The sequence below is a fragment of the Bicyclus anynana genome, chromosome 24 (assembly GCF_947172395.1).
Source record: "Bicyclus anynana chromosome 24, ilBicAnyn1.1, whole genome shotgun sequence".
Classification (NCBI taxonomy): domain Eukaryota; kingdom Metazoa; phylum Arthropoda; class Insecta; order Lepidoptera; family Nymphalidae; genus Bicyclus; species Bicyclus anynana.
This window is the reverse complement of record NC_069106.1, coordinates 9770051-9792478: the sequence shown is the minus strand read 5'-3', so window position 1 is coordinate 9792478 and position 22428 is coordinate 9770051. Positions and strand designations below refer to the sequence as shown.

Genomic DNA, 22428 nt, shown 5'->3' with positions numbered 1-22428 from the left:
CTGGGCTATCACAGCTCACTTGTAATTACCTTATAATAATTGTAATGGTTATTATTTGATAATTAAAATGATATTTTGTGTAAAATTATTAGTATTTCCGCGTCCATCATAGAATTTAAAATCCGTAGCCCAGTATCCTAGGGTGAGCACTGGACCATTCTTGTGTGGGCCCGGCCTACCCGCTATATACGCCTATGAGTTTATTAGACGACCTTTCTGGCTGAAGTGGTAGTACTGTAATTCTTTGAAGGCCCCTGTCCCAGCACGGGTTAGTTTAGTATTTAATCTATACATCGCCCAGTAGTTCTTCGCCGACGACGCGTTGAACATGATAGCCGCAGAGTTGGACTCGTTCAACGGTCGGAAGGATCCCGAGCGGTGTTCCACGCTGGTCAACCAACTGCGACACGCGCAGGGTTAACTATTATCAGTTTATTAGACGACCTTTCTGGTAGTGGTAATGCTGTTTTTTTTGTTCTTAGTTAAGTTAGCTCTTGACTACAATCACACCTGATGGTAAGTGATCTTAGATCTTAGATTGAATTGAATATATTTTTTTTAAATTAAGTTGGTTATTTTTCTTTAAGCCGTTCATGTTTTGGACAAAAAAATATTGAATTTAATTTTCTTTACGGGTACCTCGAAGTGTTGAAGTGTCAGCCTCGATGTGCGTTTAAAATAAACATCAAATATTATTCAAAAAGAAATACACCAAAAACACGGGCACCAAATGTCGATCCATTTTTTTTTTAATGACTTACGCTCGTAGGTGTTTAAACAAAGTTGGCAAACAATAACAATGGAATGAGAATTAATTATCGTATCCATTTCGTTACTCAGTAACTTATCTGTAATAATAAACATATGATAACGAATTAAATAAATATGCAGCTATCTATAAATACATTTAGTTACAAATCTTGTTACATATTAGCTAGTTAGTCTAGTTAATTATACCATGAAGTCCAAGGTTTGACTCCGGGGTAGTGTAGGTATCTAAAATCTAATGTATTTTCCCAATTATTGTCAAAGGTTATTAATTTATCTCTTGCTCTTGATTGCATCATCACTTACCATCTGGTGAGATTGTAGTCAAGGTCTAACTTGTCACTACATACTACTACTCGTATAAAGCAAAGTAGTTTTCTCTGTCCCTATGGGGTCCCAAGCTTATATTATTTAATTATTTCTTTCTCAATGTCAACCACCCTTCGTCATATCAGTCTGATGGACAGGCCATAGGCCTTTTGTAGGGACATCCAAACATCACGATACTGAGCCGCCTGCATCCAGCGAATCCCTGCAAATCGTTTGATGTCGTCAGTCCACCTGGTGGGGGGTCGACTAACACTGCGCTTTGTGGTCACCATTCCAGCACCATTCCAGCACCTTGGGACCCCAACGTCCATCGGCTCTTTGAACTATTTGCACCGCCCACTTTAGCTTCGCGACTCGTTGAACTATGTCGGTGACTTTGGTCACCACTCTTGAGTCTCCCTAAAATGATAGCCCTTTCTTGCCAAAATAAAGATATTTTTTTTTATTTAAACGGCCTCCGTGGCGCAGTGGTTTGCGCGGTACATTTACAAGACGGAGGTCCTGGGTTCGATCCCCTACTGGGCCGGTTGAGGTTTTCTTAATTGATCCAGGTCTGGCTGGCGGGAGGCGTACCGCCAAGCGATTTAGCGTTTCGATACGATGTCGTGTAGAAACCGAAAGGGGTGTAGATTTTCATCCACCTTGTAACAAGTTCGCTTCCATCTTAGATTGCATCATCACTTACCATCAGGTGAGATTGTAGTCTAAAAAAAACAAGATTCAATCTAACGGTCTTCCTGATAACAAGCCTGCAACTCATTCCACGCGTCATGTGATAGCGCAGATTGTATGTAACATCATATCAGTCGGTGCGGTTTCTATGTCGACGCATATCATTTGTGCGGTCTGCGAATACCTTTGCAACTAAATTGTCGTCATTAAAAAAATTTTAATAAAAAAAATTCAACCGACTTCCAACTCAAAAATTAACCTAAACTAAAAAGCAAAAAATAACATCTTACCTATGTGCTACCTTCTGATTAGTTTGAAGGCGGTGCCAAGCCAGTGATGTTTTAATTCAAGCCGTTTAAATGACACAATTTCTGTGGTTCTTTCAGAAACAGCTTTAATTAAAACATGACACTGGATTGGCACCGCCTTCAAACTGATCAGAAGGTAGCACATAGGTAAGATGTTATTTTTTGCTTTTTAGTTTAGGTTAATTTTTGAGTTGGAAGTCGGTTGAATTTTTTTTATTAAAATTTTTATTTTTTAATTTTTAGTGTTAGCACACCTACTGAGTGTGAACTGACTGTCCTCCGTCTTCATCACCAGACCCCCTATGCAGTCACAATCCATATGGGTGGAAAGTTCTCATCAATATAAAATTTATCAAGTCCAAACACAAGGTAGATACTGTGAACCGTCGAGGAGTTCCCTTAACTCTCCTTCATCTTCATCACCAGACCTCTAATACAGTCATAACCTATCCAGGTGGAAAGTTCTCATCAATACAAAATTATCAAGTCAAAACACAAGGTAGCTACTGTGAACCGTCGAGGAGTTCCCTTAACTATCCTTCGTTTTCTTCACCAGACCCCTAATACAGTCACAACCCATGTAGGTGGAAAGTTCTCATCAATACAAATTTATCAAGTCCAAACACAAGGTAGCTACTGTGAACCGTCGAGGAGTTCTCTTCACTGTCCTTCGTCTTCATCATCAGACCCTTAATACAGTCACAACCCATCTAGGTGGAAAGTTCTCATCAATACAAATAAATTAAGCCCAAACAAAAGGTACCTGCTGTAAATCGTTGACGAGTTCCATCGTCTGTGTATCGGCTCCATCATCAGACCAACTCCAGACCTTTATAAAATTGTAGTGGTTTAAAATACCTTATGGAAACACTAACAAATGCACTAGCCGTCTCTACGATTTTCAAAAGTTCCCCTCGATTTCTCCAGGATGCCATCATCAGATCCTGACATGAAAAAAATGGGACCACCCTGGAATCAAACCCTTTACTACAAAAAAAGAATTATCGCTGGACATACATAAAAAAAAAAAAAAAAAAAAAACATACATACAGCCGAACGTAGAACCTCCTCCTTTTTGGAAGTCGGTTAAAAAGTAATCGTCCAGTTGGTTCAGTTGGTTCAGTGGTTAGGTTGACACAGATATGATCCTGGATTCAAATCCTAGGTCGGGCGAAAAAATATTGGAGTTTTTTTTCTCAAGGTCTAAATCTCTCTCCTCTTTAGAAGAGCCCTGCAGTGGATCAATTAAAGTAGAATGATCATTTTAGCACACTCGGAAGTGAATACAGAAATAAAAAAACTAATGTCGAACGGAGGTTTTGATTCACAACATTTGTCAGGACAACTTAATTAACAAATCAAACTGTAACCAAAATAAGACCCTAGAATGGCAGAGAATGACCTTGAGTGAAGTCACGCACTAGTGAACGATGCGTGTAGGGTTAAAGGCGCCTTTGACAGATATCTAACACTCCCCTTTTCCACTCAAGTCACTCTCCCCGCCTATCCTTGGGATAGGCGGGGAGAGTGACTTGAGTGACTGTAATTCTTTATGAGTTACTTGGGTAACTCATAAAGAATTACACAATAAGAGATGTGGACGGCTCGAACGCCACGAGCACACTGAAGCCGTCCGTACCGCAAGTCTTTGCAACGCGGCGATAACAATCATGATGATGATTATTTAAAAGAGGAAGGTCTGGCTATCAAAAACTCGTTGCATTTTGTCGCTAAGTACCGGGTATCGGACTTGTGTGTCACCGCCTTTATCGCAAAAATATATAAAGTATAATACATTGTGACGTTATCGCATTGTTCCTACCATTGTCGTCGGAAATTACCCGCGGCATTGAAAGGAATTAAAGTATTGTAAAAATTAAACAAAACTCGAACATATTTTATGCTTTTGTTATACCAAAGTTCTTCCAAAACTGCCTCATTAGTCCCTTGGTTAGCTGGTTCTGCTACGGACAATGAGGTCTTACGATCCTCTTCCGAAATGATATGTGTGCTAGTACCCTAACATTATACCACGCATGTGGACGCAATATATAAAAAAATCCGACTACGTCCCAACCCGGTCTCTAGTTCTGTATTAGGGTTGCACTTCATAGATACAAACGTGCCCTGCCTACCCTGATGACTTGTTAAACCTGTATGAAAGAACTTTAGTAGAGCAATTTGTACTATTTGTACGTATAGTGCTTACCCTAGTTAAAAACTTTGTGTACGGCACTGAGCATAAGGGAGGTATTTGATAAATATTCAACTTGCCTCAGACACCTACTCAAACATGTCCACCAGCTCTCAGGCATACGGAAAGACGTAAGCTCGGCGACGGCGAGGCGATTTATTTGTTTCCGATTAGTGTGCGTTGCTGTATGGAGTTTCTTGCATAAAATACTGGACGGCTCGAGTTGATACGGTGCCGATCCATTTCCGATTTGTTATGTGTGCTATGACCCTAAGTGACATGTATAGATAATTCAGATATACGAGTATGTTGTTGGTAGATAACAATAAATTGTATCAATTTATATCCAAAACTATGACTAACACCGCCTTTAATCTCCTTTGTTGTAATGCTGGCCACCCACGGTTCGATATACCCACATGCTTATAGCGTTTCTGGCATGACGGCTCGACTTGAAGCAGAAATTGCGACCAATAGAAGATGAGTTTTAGCCAACAGCGCAGTAGGTGTCGGCACGAGTGAGTCATTCACGAGTCGAGATAGTACGAAATGTTCCGTGAGTTAGATGGAGATTAGTGGGAGGCTGGTGGTAAAGGCGACGAAAGCTTATTCTTGTCGTGGCGTTTAATTCGTCCAGACTTTTTGTTTGTTAATCTTTCATAGATTCTTTTGGAAGAAGGCAGGGCGAACGAATTGAGTGGAAAAGGTGAGTATTAACTAGTCGTAAAAGACGACCTAAACCCTACATACAACAGTCTCAAGTCCGGGACTTCACTCAAGGTTATTCTCTGCCACTCGAGGGTTTATTGGTAACATTCTTGGTGGGAATTGTTAGAACTGACAGGTTTTCATTCAACAATCGTGTTTTGCTCTTTAAATCCGCTTCTGATGTCAATCCGTTTCCGACACAAGTATATGTGGGTATATCGGAACGTGTGTGGCTAGCTTTATTGTTGACTCCATTTATCGCGATAAACGTAATAACAGTATAATATCTACATGCTATATGCATTATTGCAATACATAGTTAGCTTGACTGGTGACTGGTGAGTCAGTACTCAATAGGTACCTACATGGACGATGACCTCTGTATAATTTAAATGAATTTAATTAATCCCTACTCAGGCCATTTTCAATACAAATAAATATTCAGGTGTGTGTTTGTAATGTAAAATTAATACTCCGATACGTATGATGCGGATCTATGGACGCCTGCCATAGCACGATACTCGTGTTACATAGAGATAGAGGAATTAGAATTCGAGATAGAGTCAGTCCACACGGCGCGTTACATCAGTGTTGCGTCGACGCAGCGCTAACGCTCAGTCATTTTGCATATGTTCATACGATGCGTTGCGTCGACGCAACGCTCACACGACTGAGCTGCAACCGCCGAGACGAAGCAGGCAGGGGTGCACTCACTGCGACGTCGGAACTAAAGCGCCATTGGCGTATTTAGGATTATTTCTTGGGGTTGGCCAATATTTCTGGACGTAGACTTGTGATGCTAGCCACAAGCGGTCAATTATTCTCACGTTTCTGTAGCACCCACGACTATATGTGCGCAGCAGGACTGTATTACCATAGGTTGAATAATAAGTTGACTCCGATGTGAATGGAAAAATCACTTTAATTATGAGAAATATAAATTGAACATGTGTACATAGGCCGGTGGTCGGAAGGCAAGAGGAGCGATTACAAATTACAATCGGCGGGCAGTGTTGCCAGCACGATTTTATACAATTCCTTTATTTACCATAATGTTGCCTGCAACATGCTGCGGCCTCATGATGTTATGAACTATACAATTGTTAAATAATATGTAAACTGGAAATTTAAACATTTTACAAGTTAAGTTTAATTGTTGCTTACAATGTTAAATTTAAAATTTTCTTAATAAACATTCTTATAATAATTAAATACTAATTGGAATCTATTGGCAATACACATATTTTGTTAATGGCCCGAACGTGTGTTTTTTTATTTGGGGTAATGACCTCGACGGCCCTGACCTTTCCATCGTGACCAGGACATAATCTTACAATTCGTGCCATGGGCCAGTACATAGGATATAAATTATCATCCTTTAGAATAACTAAACTTCCTACTTTAACATTATTCTGGTCTTGGCGCCATTTTGGCCTATTTTGGAGAATATTTAAATAATATTTATGCCAAACCTTCCAAAATTGTTGTTTTAAATTAGTACATAGCTGCCAAAACTTAAGTTTATTTTTAGGTACATTAATTAAATTGTTTTCTGGATACATAGTTAACGCACTACCAATAATAAAGTGACCAGGTGTTAAATAACAAAAGTCATCTGGATCAGATGAGAGTGATAACAATGGTCTTGAATTAAGTACAGCTTCAATCTCACAAAGAACTGTGTTAAGCTGTTCATATGTTAATAAACTATTTTGTACAACTCGCCTTAAATGGTATTTTGTACTTTTAACTGCTGCCTCCCAGAGACCACCAAATGTAGGAGAATAGCACGGAATGAAATGGAAATTTATACCTTGTTCTGCAGCAAATTTTTGTACGTTTGCCTGGTGATACTGAGATGCATGCAGCTTATACAATTCATTTAATTGGTTGCTAGCCGATTTGAATGAGCTAAAATTGTCACAGTGGACCTGGCTGGGCTTTCCACGTCTGCTTATTTGCCTTTTGAGACAGCCTAGAAATGTTTCTGTGGTTAAGTCCGAAGCCAGTTCTAAGTGAACTGCCTTCGTGGTAAAGCATACAAAAACGCATATATAACCTTTTCCGACTACAGAGCGTCTAATTCGCGATAGCTTGACGTCTACAGGCCCAGCAAAATCCAAGCCGATAACCTGGAACGGTCGGCTCGTGGCTGTGACACGGCTGGCTGGCAGTGAGCCCATTAGCTGTTGAGCAGCTGTCGCCTTATTTCTAAAACATATAATACATTTGTGGGTTATTTTCTTAATATGTAATAAGCCATTTACAATCCAAAATTTTTGGTTTAAACTTGAAAGCAGAAGCTTAGGTCCTGCATGCAGTAATCTTTCATGTTCGCTTTTAATAATCAAGCTAGTAATTAAAGAGTCCTTTGGTAGGATAACAGGATGTTTTTGTGACAGTGGTATGGCAGCATGGTGGAGCCTCCCACCTACACGTAAAAGACCTAGCTTATCAATGAAAGGATGTAGGTTCACAAGAGTTCCTTTTAAATTATTGCCTTTGCAAAGTGCATTAATTTCAGATTTGAAATGGACACCTTGTTCATGTTTAACTATAACCATTAAGGCATTTTCAAGCTCTGAGCTTGTTAAATATTTACTATTTATTTTATTTTTATGTTTATTTACATTATTCAAAAATCTTAACATATAAGCCATGAGCCTAATGATTTTTGTAATATTAGAATAATTATATAATTGTTTGAAAATATATTCAATAGAATTTGATGATTGGTCATCAGAAAGCACTAAGCAAGGCCTCACCTCGGGTAGAGTGCTGGGGAGCTCTGGTTTACAGCAATCAAAATTGTACTCACTGTTACGTAGAAACTGTGGCCCGTTCCACCATAACTGGCACCGGTTCAGCTCGCCTGGCTTTAGCCCTCTGCTGATGAGGTCGGCAGGATTTTCTTTGGTGTTGACATAAAGCCATGACCAGGCACCTGTAGCCTGACGAATGACACTCACTCTGTTCGCTATATAAGCTTGAAGCTGCATCAATTCAGTGTCAATCCATGCAAGAACAATCTTTGAATCACTGAATAGATATACATCCTTTATTTTAACTTTAAGCTTAATTGAATCATATGTTTTTGCCATTAACTTAGATAACAAGAGTGCAGCATTCAATTCAAGCCTTGGCACTGTCATGCCCTTCTTTTGAATAGGATTTATTCTAGATTTCGAACAGAGCAAGTAAGCATTTGAGTTACCTAATTTGTTGACTCGCAGGTATACACAGCAACCGTAGGCCGTGGAACTCGAAGCATCAGCAAATCCCACCAGCTCTGCAGTGTAATTTTCTGAAATATCTATATTTCTACTTAGTTTAATTGGCTCCATTGCTAATAGATCAGCTGTAAACTGTACCCACTCTTCTTGAATGTTAAGAGGGGGAGTGGAATTCCAATCAATATTTTGTAGCCATAATTTTTGCATGATGACCTTTGCTGTTACTATAATAGGACTTGCAAACCCCATAGGGTCGTAGAACCTACCTATGTAACTTAATATTCTTCTTTTTGTTATTTCTTTAGGGTTAAACGGTTCAGGGGATGATATTATAAAGTTATCATCTATAACATTAATGCGCAGCCCTAAAGCTTTCATGTCGAAATTTTCTTTTTGCAAATCTAAACTACAAAAATGTTGTTGCTCGGTCTGTGGTATATCCGACAGTATGCTTTTATTATTTGAGGCCCACTTGTGTGTATGAAATCCACCTAGACTGAGTATTTCGCGTAGTTGATTCCTTGCAGTTATAACTGAGTTGAAATCATGATCTGTGTAAAGAATATCGTCAACATATGTATGATTATTAATTATGTTGGAAGCTAGAGGATACAAATTTTCGTACCTAATTGCCAAGTAACTAGAGCTTTTTAAACCGTATGTTACTGTGTCTAATCTAATACATTTAATTGATTCACTTGGATTGTCTCTCCAAAGTATGTTTTGTAGAGAAGTGAATTTGGGATCAATTTTTATATTGCGGAACATATGTTTGATGTCCGTTGTGAATGTATATTTGCCAAATCTGAATAGCATGAGTATATCAAAAAGATCTTTTTGCACTACCGGTCCATTGAGTTGTAAACTGTTTAAGCTGACCTTCTTGTCAGTTTTCATTGAAGCATCAAATACACACCGAAGTCGGGTTGTACTTGAATTTTCATTTATTACTGCATGATGGGGTAAATAGTAAGTTGCTTGTTTGTTTATGTCATACAGTTCAATGTCCATATAATGACCATGGTTAAGTGATAAGTATTCATGGATAAATCTTTGATATTGCATGAATAGATTTGGATTTGAATGCAATTTCTTTTCTAAATTTAAAAATCTCTTTAAAGCGAGGTGAAAGGATTCGCCTAATATACCATTAATATCTTCTAAAGGTAATTTCAATGGTAAGGCAACTTGAAAGTGATTATTTTCTAATTTGACAGAGCTTTGAAATATTTGTTCACACAGCTCCTGTTCAGAAGTTTTTTCATGGAATAATTCTGGGACCTTTTCATAAGACCAAAACTGAGAAATTGTTTTTTGTATATCTAGCTCACATTTTAATGCTACTTTGTGACAAGATGGTTTGGATAAATCGACTGGCAAACCTCCTCCTATTATGTGACCAAATAGTGTTGGAAATATGTGTAATTCAAACCCTGGAGACCCTTGTGATGTAGTGTGACACGAAGCAGTAGGGAGAACCTGTTGTGACCCGTGAGGATCATTTGCAGCTGGTGAGCTGAGGTTCATTGGCACCACCACCACGCTCTGATTGCTCGGCAACAGGGTCTGGAAAAACACATCCGCACCAATGAGTATATGTATTTCACTTGGTACATTGAACTGTTCATCGGCTAAAGTTATATTATTTGGTATGTGAATTTTGGAAATATCAATGTTACTCTGGGGAAGTTTACAAGTTATATTTTCTACTACATGACAGTTGATGATTTTTTTGAACGGAATGTGCATAGAATGCACCTCTAATGGGATGCAGTACTTTGTATTATTTTTAGTGTTAGATATGCCAATAATATTTGTGTTATTGGGTGTGGGAGTCAAACCTAATATTTTTATGACCTTTGAGGTCACTAACGATACCTGTGAACCGCTATCTAGTAAAGCCTTGATGCGGTACTCTCGGCCATTCTTGCTGAACACCTTTACTCTTGCTGTGGGCAGGAGTACATTATTATCAATGTTGCCTGTCAAGGTAACAGGAGGTGCCAGGGCGGGAGAATTGCAGACTAAGCTGTTGTGACAGCCCTTGCAGTCTGAACATCGGAAGTGAAACCTACATTTGCCCTTATGTGTACCTAAACATGTAATACAAAGTTTATTTTTTTCTATGAATAATATTCTTTCCTGTGCTGTCAATAAATAGAATTTTTTACATTTAAAAAGTTTATGTTCTTTGGACTTACAGTAACTGCATGATGATCCCTGCGTGGCGAGAGCAGCTACCCGTGAGTTACCCTCAGTGTGACCTTGCTCAGCATTTTCTAAAGCCAAGGCCCGTTTCTCAAGGTACTGGAGAAACTCTTCCAGGCTCGGCTTGTTATCAGAGCTTCTATCCATTTGGTAGGCTCTCGTTGTAAAGCTATCTAGTTTACGGGAGAAAATGCAAAGAAGTATGGGACTCCAATGTATTACATTAGGCTCATGAATGCTTATGGCAGCTAATTGTTGTCTAATACATGACACAAAGTCTCTTAAATTACTAGCCGTGGACTTAGTGATACATTTTAAATCTAACAAATGGCTTATGTGTTCATTCACAATTTTATACTTATTTTCATACCTATTTTCTAATAATTTGAGTGCTTCACTATAGCTTTCAGGGGTTATTGGTAAATTTTTTATTAAGTCTAAAGGTTCACCTATGAGATATGATCTTAAGTAGTATAATTTTTGTATGACGTCTAGACTTGAATTATTATGTATCATTGATTTAAAAAGGCTTATGAATGGTATATACTCGGTGAATTTACCGTTAAACTGTTGGATGTCCACGGGAGGTAAGTGAGTTTTTGCCTCTACACTCGGTTGAGCAACTGAATTGGTTGAAGACGCGGGTGCAAAACCACGTTGTGCAATCGCCTTGTTTAACATCGTTACCATTTTGTAAAACTTTTCTTCGACGACGTCCACGCACTCCTCATCTTTGGGATTCAAATGTAAAATGTCTTTGCACAAGTCTTCGTATTCATTAAAGGTTTTTTCCAGTCGGTCACGCCGAACCATGAGTTCCTCCACGTGGTTCTTTAGTAGATTTGCCTCTTCTGCTTCTAAATACTGATAAAGCCGCGTGATTGTGCGCTTTGCGTAACCGCGTGCTACATTCTTCCTTGATAATTCGTCCTCCATTATGATTTACGACGTATATACTAATAGGTATTTCCGAAATACACTGATTTATGGTTACTATTGCTCGAATAACGCCACTGAGTGATGATATAACTTTTTTGAACAGAAATTGCTATTCACTTTAGTATTAGCACTGATTTTACTTTTAGTTTTAATGCAATAAAGAGACTTGATACACTGCGCAGACGACGATGACAAAATGGCGCGGGGCGCCGTCCCTCGTCTCGATGATGTTGCGTTCGCCACGTTTTTACCTCGTGGTCGTAGCGCTGGCGCGATGCTGCTTTCTCCCTCACTCCCACTGGCGACGTATCTCTGCTTTGCGCTCTCACGCGTTGGCTCACGGTAGATTATAGATGAATATTGCGTAAGTCAATCAGAGCGGCAACGTCGCGTTGCGGATCTTTGTCTTTTTGCAAAATGTTTGATTCTCAATAATGAAAGCGTATTTTACCTCTTGCTGTCTTCAATCGGAGGGCCGAAGGACCATGTGCGCAGCAGGACTGTATTACCATAGGTTGAATAATAAGTTGACTCCGATGTGAATGGAAAAATCACTTTAATTATGAGAAATATAAATTGAACATGTGTACATAGGCCGGTGGTCGGAAGGCAAGAGGAGCGATTACAAATTACAATCGGCGGGCAGTGTTGCCAGCACGATTTTATACAATTCCTTTATTTACCATAATGTTGCCTGCAACACTATAATTGATCGTGTGTTGGTTACTGCGAACATGACTTGTATAGTATGCCGCGTGGTTACTGCCGTTTGCTTTTCACAAACGTGAGAATAATTGACTGTCAAAGGCGACCTTGAAACGACTCTACTTATTTTATTATTTATTCTTTGTGTCTATGCTAGCTGTCTGAAAAGGTCTTAATATTATATTTTTCAAAATCTTTATTATAAGTTTTTCAAGTTGTGATGGTTATTATTTGATATTTTGTGTAAAATTATTATTTATTAGTAGTTCGGCGTCCATTATATAATTTTAAATCGGTAGCCCAGTATCCTAGGGTGGGCACTGGATCATTCTAGGGTGGGTCCGGCCCACCCGGCCCACCCGCTACGCCCAAGCTGTTGCTTGTGCGTTGATAGAGAAGATACTCGTACACGCAAGCTCCGAACCATGCTTTCTATAAACTGACTGTGCGATACGTAGGTATGTTTACAAAATGCTTGCCGCAACTGAGCGTCGCCGTTGTGACGACGGAAAGTAACGCTGCGATGGCGCAGCGCCTGTGGCCGGCTGTGCGTCGAAATATTTGCGTTGCGTCGACGCAACGCGCCGTGTGGACTGGCTTTTACAGAATACCTAGTTATATACTGAATGGTAGCCGTGATAGCCCAGTGGATATGACCTCTGCCTCCGATTCCGGAGGGTGTGGGTTCGAATCCGGTCATGCACCTCCAAGTTTTCAGTTGTGTGCATTTTAAGAAATTAAATATCACGTATCTCAAACGGTGAAGGAAAACCTGCGTACCAGAGAATTTTCTTAATTCTCTGCGTGTGTGAGTCTGCCAATCCGCATTGGGCCAGCGTGGTGCACTATTGGCCTAACCCCTCTCATTCTGAGAGACTCGAGCTCAGCAGTGAGCCCAATATGGGATTTTAATGATGATGATACTGAATGGCGTTCCCGCTTGGACTCATCGGTTTTTCGCGGAAAATAAGGAAAAAAACAACCAGTCATTGTTGATTGTAAAATCGGGTCGACAGTCTAGATGCAATAGGAGCAATTAACGCTCTAGAAAGACAGCATGCGATAGCCAGATATACCTCATTTTATACACATGTTCACAGTTTCCGCTGAAGATTGTAGCGAAGTCAAGTGACTGCAGTTCATCGTTTCATATAGGATGGTGCGGGTGACAGTTCGTCTCACTCTTGAAAGTTTGCCTCCATTCACAATATTAGTACGTATTATGAACGTCATACAGGCGACTGTCGCCGTACCCATGCTATCTGAAAAACTGTTTAACTTTAGTTACTGGGTAAATTATTTCTTTATGCCGAGAGAAATACTAACGAAATAAATATACCCTTAATACTTAAAAATCAGCTATAGTCAGATGCGAACTTTATGACTTCTAGGAAATTAGGTATTAATATATATTCCACGTAGCATAGGTATATTATATACCTACGCCACAGAAAAGATATTACAACCAGTAGTTGGACTTCATACTAGAGGTCGAAACGCGAGCTATACCTACGCTCCTTGAACATGGGGTGATCGTAGGGTGAAGACAGTCGCGACTGTGCCGCGGTGACGAACGAACGCACGGTGTATTAACAGAGTAAAGTGTATTAATAGTATTAGATTTTTTTAATTATGACCAGTAGGAAATACTGTGCCGTTTTTGGATGCATGAATTCAAAATTATCCCATCCAGAGATAACTTTTTTTAAGTTACCTGGAAACTCTGAAAGGTTAACTTTAAAATAAATTTACTTATTAGTAGGTAGGTACATAATCTTGTATTTTTTAATGGATAAGGTATTTCCTTTTATCTCCAGAATAAAGGTAGGTATCTGGATTAGTAAATAAAGTGAATAGAGTAAAGGAAAGTGATTGACACGATTGAAATATGTAGCTATACGCGGTTCATGAATCACGATACAGTAGGTACGATAAGCTTGTATTAAAACCTCGACTGCTTGTACAATGTATTGTGTGACTGTGCTCGGATCATTTGTGTTTTGTTACCCGACTGCGGCGAAGCCCAAAGGAGGAGTATGTGTTTGAATGTTATGACTTGTTGTTGTATGCGGGCGACGGGAGGAAAGGACTGCGCGGGTGTGAAGTCGTACGCGCTGGGCATCGTCCCGGACCGCGCCGACCTTCGGGAGTGTTACGAACAAATTTGCCAAGCACACATACTGATAAATGATATGTCATTAGACTCGTCTAGATAGGCCGAGTGTCACTGGGTAACTTAGTTCTTAAAAAATCAAAATGGCGGATTTTATGCACTTTAATGTGCAAGCTCATAAAACTTTTGCTCAGCTTGGCATTGGTGACAAGAATTTTAACCGACTTCCAAAAAGAATCGTATCGTATTTACAGCGATATTTCCGTCATTTGTAAACCGTTTCTTTTTTTTTTGGATGAATATTCTTTCAGGTTAGTCCCATTTTTTTCATGTCAGGATCTGATAATGGCATCCTAGAGAAATCTAGGGGAACTATCGTATCGTAGGGACAATTAGTGCGTTTGTTCATTGTTTCATTATCTATTTTAAATCACTACAATTTCATGAAGGTATTTATTTTTTTTTTTAATTTGTTCACGTAGTGTGAAGGTAATACCTAGATGGCATCACCGAAATAAATATGTTTAAGAATACGACCAATCCTTCAAGATCATTGACGTAGTATCAGCCTTAATTAAATCAACCAATCAAAAAACACGCATTTTTATTTATCACTTCCCATTTTACTACAATTTACAAAGTATTTTATTTGTTTATATAAAAAAAGTTTATTTACAATCACAAAACTAAGTGGAAACACAAAGTTAGCAAATGTAATTAAATTGCTGCATGCGGGCAGCCCTATGACATGTTTACGTACCGCGCGGCTGTAGGTATTTATTTCAAAAATACGGCCGAGTTATTATACTGCTTGTAATATCTTTACTGTGCCTACGCTACGTGGAATATTTAATATTTACCGGGGTGATTCCCTGCCGCCACGCCCTTACGTTACTGCTGATATGATGATCTAAGATTGAAGCGGGCTAACTTGTTAGTAGTAGGATGAAAATCCACACCCGTGTCGGTTTCTACCTGACATGGCTGGGCATACTGACTGGGATGCTAAATCGCTTGGTGGTACGTCTTTGCTGGTAGATTGGTAACTAACCACGGCGTAAGCCTCACCAGGCATAAAGTTAGCGTCGTACTGCCTTCTAAAGCCACCACAGTCCGAAATTCAAAAATTCAAAATTCATTTATTTCAAGTAGGCTCAGTTTACAAGCACTTTTGACACGTCAGTTGACTATTTGTAAAGATTCTACCACCGGTTCGGAATGCAGGTTCTGCTGAGAAGAAACCGGCAACTCAACAGTTGCTCTTTAAAAAAAGAATAGGTACAATTTTATAATATACAGTTGATGACAACATTACAATTTCTTATAGTATTACTTCCTGTGTGAAGGTGGAAGCTGATCCAACGGCCTCCAAGCATCTTTATCATTGAGGAACTCATCAATGGTGTAGTAACCTCGACTAAGTAAATGTTTTTTGACACATTGTGTAAAGCTATGCATTGCCAAGTCCATCATAGTCTTGGGGATCTTGTTATAGAAGAGTACACCCAAACCTACCAAAGATTTTGTTTATGTCCGAACTCAATAACTGGCTCCCACAAACTTTCAGCTTTCCTTAAATGAAGATTGTCTGACTATCGCATGCCCTCAGTTCACTACACCAATGCGACTTTGTATTGTTTTGCCAAGGAATGTTTTGGGGCGATACCCTCTGGTTTACGGGGAATGCCCTCTTAATTTTTATTTTCTGTAAATTTTATTCGTGAACTGGACTGGTCCGGTCCAGTGTCAACGCACTTTGGTGTATCGGTATTCAGATTTTTTTGACGTAATCGATATACCTACCTACATATATTTGTGTTCTAGACTTTGTGTAGGTGGTGTGGATGACCTAATTGGCTGCTTCACACAATAGTATTAGAGTAACTGGGTTTCTATGTTACTTTTTCATGTTAGACTCTCGCTTGACTACTAATGCCTCAATGCTCAGTGGTAAAGCTGGACTCATCACCGAGGGGTGGTGGTTCGATCCCCGCTTGCTGGTCTATTGTCGTACCCACTTGTTGGAGGGGAACGGTAATATTGGTCATATTTGAAAGATAATACAAAATGCCAGATGGAGAGCAATGATGAAATCTGTTTCATTGTCATCATCGTATCAGCCGATGGACGTCCACTGCAAGACATAAGCCTTTTGGAGGGACTTACAATCTCACATGAGACTACTTGATCGTCACTCGTCGGATCGCCACGATGCAAAATGCAAAAAACACGAGGCTCTCCCTTATTCGGCCTTAAGCTGTTACTTAAATTTCATTTGCGGTGGCATTCCCTTATGCCATTTATTTGGCTTCCGTGCATTAGGGTTGACGCTCACTTGACAAGGGGCTTAAATAAATAAGTTGATTGATTGATTGATCGATTGATCGATTGATTGACTGATTGATTGATTGATTGTTACTGTCATATTTAGGACCAGGTCTTTTCTTACAATTTAGAGCATACATCCATCACGCTGCTATAACGCGGATTGGTTGGGTAACTTAGATAACGTTTGATTCTATAATGGACATTTTATAATGCTTGTAGGTTTGTTAGGTTGTATACGTTAATCTCAGGAACTACTGGTAAATTGAATTGTGTTAGGTAGCCCTTTTATCGAGGACGGCTATAGTAAATCATCACACTCACATCACACACATAAGAGCAGGAAATCACTGAAAAATATTGCAAAAACGCAAAAAGTGTATACAGTTTTTGTAGACTAATTATAGAAAAAAAATAAACGACGTAGAAGCCTTTAATTCCAGTTAATTGAATTTGCAATACTCCGTTTGGATTAGATGTATTTTTGTTAATACGATTAAAGTTAATCTACAATTCAATACACGGCCGCATGTTTACCGACCCTTAGTACGAAACTATTGCACTCGGAATCGAGAAAACGATTTCGACCATCGAAAGCATTTCCGCTAATGTTGAAATATTCAAAATCTCGCCTATAATGCGAGTGAATGGGATTTTAATTAAATTATCAGAAACTTTAATCTTATAAATGCGAAAGGAAGTCTGCCCGTATAGATCACTTTTGTGCGGATACATTGTAAAACCGATTTAGTTGAATTTGGGTACAGTACACAATTACAGTATAATTGGATCTTGGAGTAGAACAGAGGCTACTTTTTATCCCAGAAAAATTATTTATTTATTTATTATTGTACAAAAAAAAAACACATTTAAATTAAGCCTAACCATAGTGCAACACAAACCACAGTTGGTTTTACTGCGCACTGGTTATAATTACATAATACAATATTTAAGAATGATTGATTGATTAATAATACAATAATTATTCCATACATCCATTTTGTGTCGTTTTTGACTGATCGGGTAAATAATAATCTTTAAAACTTACATGACGCTTTCTATATTCGACGAAAACGACTTCTCGATGCAAGTCTTTAAGTATTTTGATATCGTACTAGGGAACCCCTGATCCGTTTCATTAGTCAGGCTTCAAAGCACTCGGTTATATAAACTGCGAAGTTACGTGTATATTATTTTGTTGGCAACGTCCATTGCGTTTCGTTATACTCTTGCATGCTCTAGTATATTCTTTTAAAAAAAAACGTATATAAGCTTAGTTTTTTAAACATGGTTAATATTTTTCTCGTGTGACGTGATATGACCTCTGCCTTCGATTCAGAGGGCGTAGGTTCAAATCCGGTCCGGGACATGCACCCCCAACTTTTCTGTGTGTTAGATTAAATATTATTAAGAAATTAAATATCACGTGTCACAACGATGAAGGAAAAACATCGTGCGAAAACCTGCATACCTGAGAATTTTCTTAATTCTCTGACCCGTTTAATATTATTAACATCTGACATTAATCGTTATAGATTCGTTTATCCTCAATGAAACAGCGTGGCGGGTCTGTGCTACAGGTCTCTCCGACGAGGAGAGATCCCTTTGGCTTAAAATAGGCGAATGTCTATGGAAATGTTTGTAAACTAAGCTTGCAATGAACGACTTATTTGAACCTAGGACCTTTTAACTGCAGCCGAACAAACGATCCACTGGACCAACGGGGCAGTATCGCATGACATAATACCTATAAACGACAGTGAGATGAGTTTTTGCATAATAACACATATTTTGTTGTGATAAGACCACGTGAAGGCAACATTGTTGTTAGTAATAGTCTAAGAGCGATTTGGTAGTCAGATCTTTGTCATTTTATAAAAGCTGAAAGTTTGTCAGACCATGCGCCCACCAACATGCAAATGCGTTAGGCAAAAATGGAGTTTGGATCATAGTGATTTATTGTATGTTCAGTCTCCAGACACGACCGTGAAAGTAAAAAGCCTTTTTTTATACAAATCCTGTGGCATAAATGTATCTTTTCGGGATAAAAAGTAGATTTATGTTACTCCGTAAAGTCCTCTTATATGTCAGTGATATTCCTATTAAAATCTGTTCAGACTTTCTAGAGAGGACAAACAGAAAGACAGACAGACAGACAAGAATTAAAAAAAGCTGTCGTTCTCTTTAGTATCGTGTAAAATAGCTGTACCTAATAACAAAACACACTTTAATTTTATTTATATGTTTTGATAACTTATGGAATCGTGTCGTTATTCGCAGGGCACTTAATTAGCTATAGGTAGTAGGCGCACGGTCTGACAAACTTACAGCTTTGTTTAAATGACGAAGATTTGCCCACCACTGTCTCTCACACTATAACGTAATAAGCCACGTGTGGACAATGCCCTCTACTAAAGATAAAATTGATATATACTGTTTCATTACACGAACTGATTTATTGATGACCTATAAAACTTGAGACGTTCATTGTTGTCAACTCTTATAATAATTGTTTTCGAATACATATTAGGATATCTAATCCATAAGTATTCGTGTTTACAATTCCCCGGCTGGGCCGATTGAGGTTTTCTTAATTATCGCTAACGAGCATAGAGGAATTAGAAAATGGAGATGCATCGCACTCAAATTCACGAACAAAATTGTTTGTAGTTTTTGAGGGGGACGAGGTAAACTCACACATCGAAAATATTTAACACCATTAAAAATAGTCTATGTCCATACACTACACACAACAATAGATTTGACCCGCAATACACACACGCGTTATTCTTACACCGACTAACAAACACATTGCTTAGACAATCCGCAGATATACATAGAATATTCGATTACTAATCGATGTTTGGCTGTTTCGTCAAAAGAATCGATTATTTTTATTACAAATTTGATAAATTTGTAATAAAAATAATCGATTCTTTTGGAAAATTAAGGTTTAAATACTTACAAATGACACGTTACTCCATCTTTTACTAAATTACAAGTTTTTGGCCGTTTTTTATGCCATTTAACTACACAAACCGGCATTTTTAGGGAGAAAACGATTACAACAATGAAACATCGATTCTATAGCAACAGTTTTTATAAACGCGTTAGATCATAGATTTTTGATCTTTGCCAGAGGGGTAACGGTTAGCAAGACAGGTCCTGTTATTGAAATGGTCTAAGCTAACGAGGCACTAACTAATGCAAAATTGCAATCATTGGAGCATCGCCGAAAAGTTGCCTGTCTGTCGATGTTCTGTAGGATTTATTTCGGAGAGTGCCCTTAGGAGCTTTTCGATTTGGTTCCCTCCTCACCTTTTTACCATAGAACCGCCAGGCATCGCAGAGGTCTGCATCCATACGTAGTTGATGTCCCCTGGACACGTACGAAGCGTTTCGGTTCTTCGTTAATGATCCGCACTGCGAAATTATGGAATGCCCTTCCAGCTTCCGTTTTCCCTACCACCTACAACATGGGTATATTCAAGTCAAGAGTGAATAGGCTCTAATCTTCTAGGCAAGCGCGTTCCACTATAGGCTGCATCATCGCTTACTGTCAAGCATGATTGCTGCCTAGCGCTAGCCTATATAATGTAAAAAAAAGGTCTGGTTGGTGGGAGACTTTTGGAGAGCAATAGACTAATTATCATTATCATCCATGTCCACTGCAGGACATAGGCCTTTTGTAGGAACTTCCAAACATCACGATACTGAGCCACCTGTATCCAGCGAATCCCTGCGACACGCTTGATGTCATCAGTCCACCTGGTGGGGGGTCGGCCAACACTCCGCTTACTAGTGCGGGGTCGCCATTCCAGCACTTTGGGACCCCAACGTCCATCGGCTCTTCGAACTATGTGCCCCGCCCATTGCCACTTCAGCTTCGCAACTAATTATGTTATCGCGTTAGTCCAACGGGAACGGAAATTAAGCAGGTGAAATCGCAATGTTCTGCTAGTTTCTTATAAAAAAAAACCTTTTGTTTCCAGGACAGGGTGCTCAACATCACCAGCCAGATCATGGACCAGGTGCTGGGCGACGAGCGGGTGGCGAGAGGGTTCCGCGTCAAGTTTCCCGAGGACGTCCTTCAGGACAACCTGGCCGGACAGCTGTGGTTTGGTGCTGAGGTACTATCTTTTCTTTGGGATCTTCTTTTGGGTCTTTTTATTGGGATCTCTTCATCTAATATTGTAAGGAAGAAAGATTTAATCGCCAAGGTGTGGATTGCCCTATCGGCGTCTTTGTTACTTGACACGTACTGTGCAGCTTCAAGGCAACAGTGAATTGTCATCTTCTATAGGCAAGCGCGCTTCATTTTAGACCTCATCATTTAATCAGACATGATTGTAGTCAAGCGCAAGCCATTTATAATATAAAATTGGCCAAGTGCGAAAAAGGCCCAGGAAAGAAGAAGAAGAAGACAATATAAAATAAACCACCTTGAAATAAATGAATTAGCTTTGAATAATTTAGTTAAATTAATCCATTTGTTGCATAATAATCCACATAGTTCGAAGAGCAAATGGACGTTGGCGTCCCAAGGTTATAAGGTGCTGGAAAAATGGAAAATGGCAACCCCGCACTGGAAAGCGCAGTGTTAGTCGACCCCCCACTAGGTGGACTGAGGACATCAAGCGGGTTGCAGAGAGCCACTGGATGCTGGCGGCTCGAGACCGTTGTGCTTGGTCCATGTAAGAGGCCTATGTCCAGCAGTGATCATCTGGCTTCTTAAATTTCGCAGTCGCGGATATTTATTTTTTATTGTAATGGTGATGTTTGAATGTATTTGTTTTATATGAGCTAACAATCTATAAAATTTGTAATCCTTAATAATAATTTTCAAAAAAATGTAAATGCCCGCAGATCTATTGTCGTACCCACTTGTTGGAGGGGAACGGTAATATTGGTCATATTTGAAAGATAATACAAAATGTCAGATGGAGAGCAATGATGAAATCTGTTTCATTGTCATCATCATATCAGCCGATGGACGTCACATGAGACTACTTGGTCGTCACTCGTCGGATCGCCACGATGCAAAATGCAAAAAACACGAGGCTCTCCCTTATTCGGCCTTAAGCTGTTACTTAAATTTCATTTGCGGTGGCATTCCCTTATGTCATTTATTTGGCTTCCGTGCATTAGGGTTGACGCTCACATGACAAGGGGCTTAAATAAATAAATTGATTGATTGATTGATTGATTGATTGATTGATTGATTGATTGATTGATTGATTGATTGATTGTTACTGTCATATTTAGGACCAGGTCTTTTCTTACAAGAGTCATCCACCGCGCTGCTATAACGCGGATTGGTTGGGTAACTTAGATAACGTTTGATTCTATAACGGTCATTTTATACTGCTTGTAGGTTTGTTGGATTGTATACGCTAATCTCAGGAACTACTGGTAAATTGAATTGTGTTAGGCTTGGCTAGGCTTCTTAAATTTCGCAGTCGCGGATATTTATTTTTTATTGTAATGGTGATGTTTGAATGTATTTGTTTTATATGAACTAACAATCTATAAAATTTGTAATCCTTAATAATAATTTTCAAAAAAATGTAAATGTAAGGAAATAAAGCTATTTTTATTTATTTTATTTATTATTTTAACATTCCAGTGCCTGGCAGCGGGGTCCTCGATAATGAACCGGGAGGAGGAGTCGGCAGCCATGCGGCCTCTAGCGAAGGCGCTGACGCGGAGTCTTGAAACGGTCCGCTCTCTTCTGCGCGAACAGTGCTTGCGACCGCGCGGTCTAGCTCTGCAAGACCACGACGACATGTTGCATGAGAGTCTGAGGATATTCGACAGGTAATTTTGGTTCATCATCATCATCATTCATAACCCATATTCGGCAAAGGAGATGGTCCAAAATTGTAAGGGCCCAGGATCAGTCATTGTACCCTGGCGGAAATAAAA

General features: G+C 39.2%; 2 protein-coding genes across 4 annotated transcripts in view; one reads left to right on the top strand and one right to left on the bottom strand.

Moving 5' to 3' along the window:
• The window catches only part of LOC112055637 (lateral signaling target protein 2 homolog), a 78892-nt gene that overhangs the window by 25294 nt on the left and 31170 nt on the right, over positions 1 to 22428 (top strand). The window contains exons 3-4 of the mRNA XM_052889052.1: positions 20496 to 20633; positions 22130 to 22320. Coding sequence (XP_052745012.1) covers positions 20496 to 20633; positions 22130 to 22320 — 329 coding nt within the window. The remainder of the gene's footprint in view (positions 1 to 20495; positions 20634 to 22129; positions 22321 to 22428) is intronic.
• LOC128199455 (uncharacterized) lies at positions 5885 to 11803 on the bottom strand. Of its 3 annotated transcripts, none has more exons than XM_052889046.1 (2): positions 10982 to 11803; positions 5885 to 7191 (listed from the first exon to the last, which is right to left on the bottom strand). In XM_052889046.1, exons 1-2 carry the CDS (start codon positions 11355 to 11357, stop codon positions 7163 to 7165), a joined length of 405 nt encoding a protein of 134 aa, XP_052745006.1. In that variant the 5' UTR covers positions 11358 to 11803; the 3' UTR covers positions 5885 to 7162. The 3 variants fall into 3 exon arrangements, with proteins under 3 accessions (XP_052745006.1, XP_052745004.1, XP_052745005.1); XM_052889044.1 differs by lacking the exon at positions 10982 to 11803 and adding an exon at positions 7799 to 10975; XM_052889045.1 differs by lacking the exon at positions 10982 to 11803 and adding an exon at positions 8195 to 10975.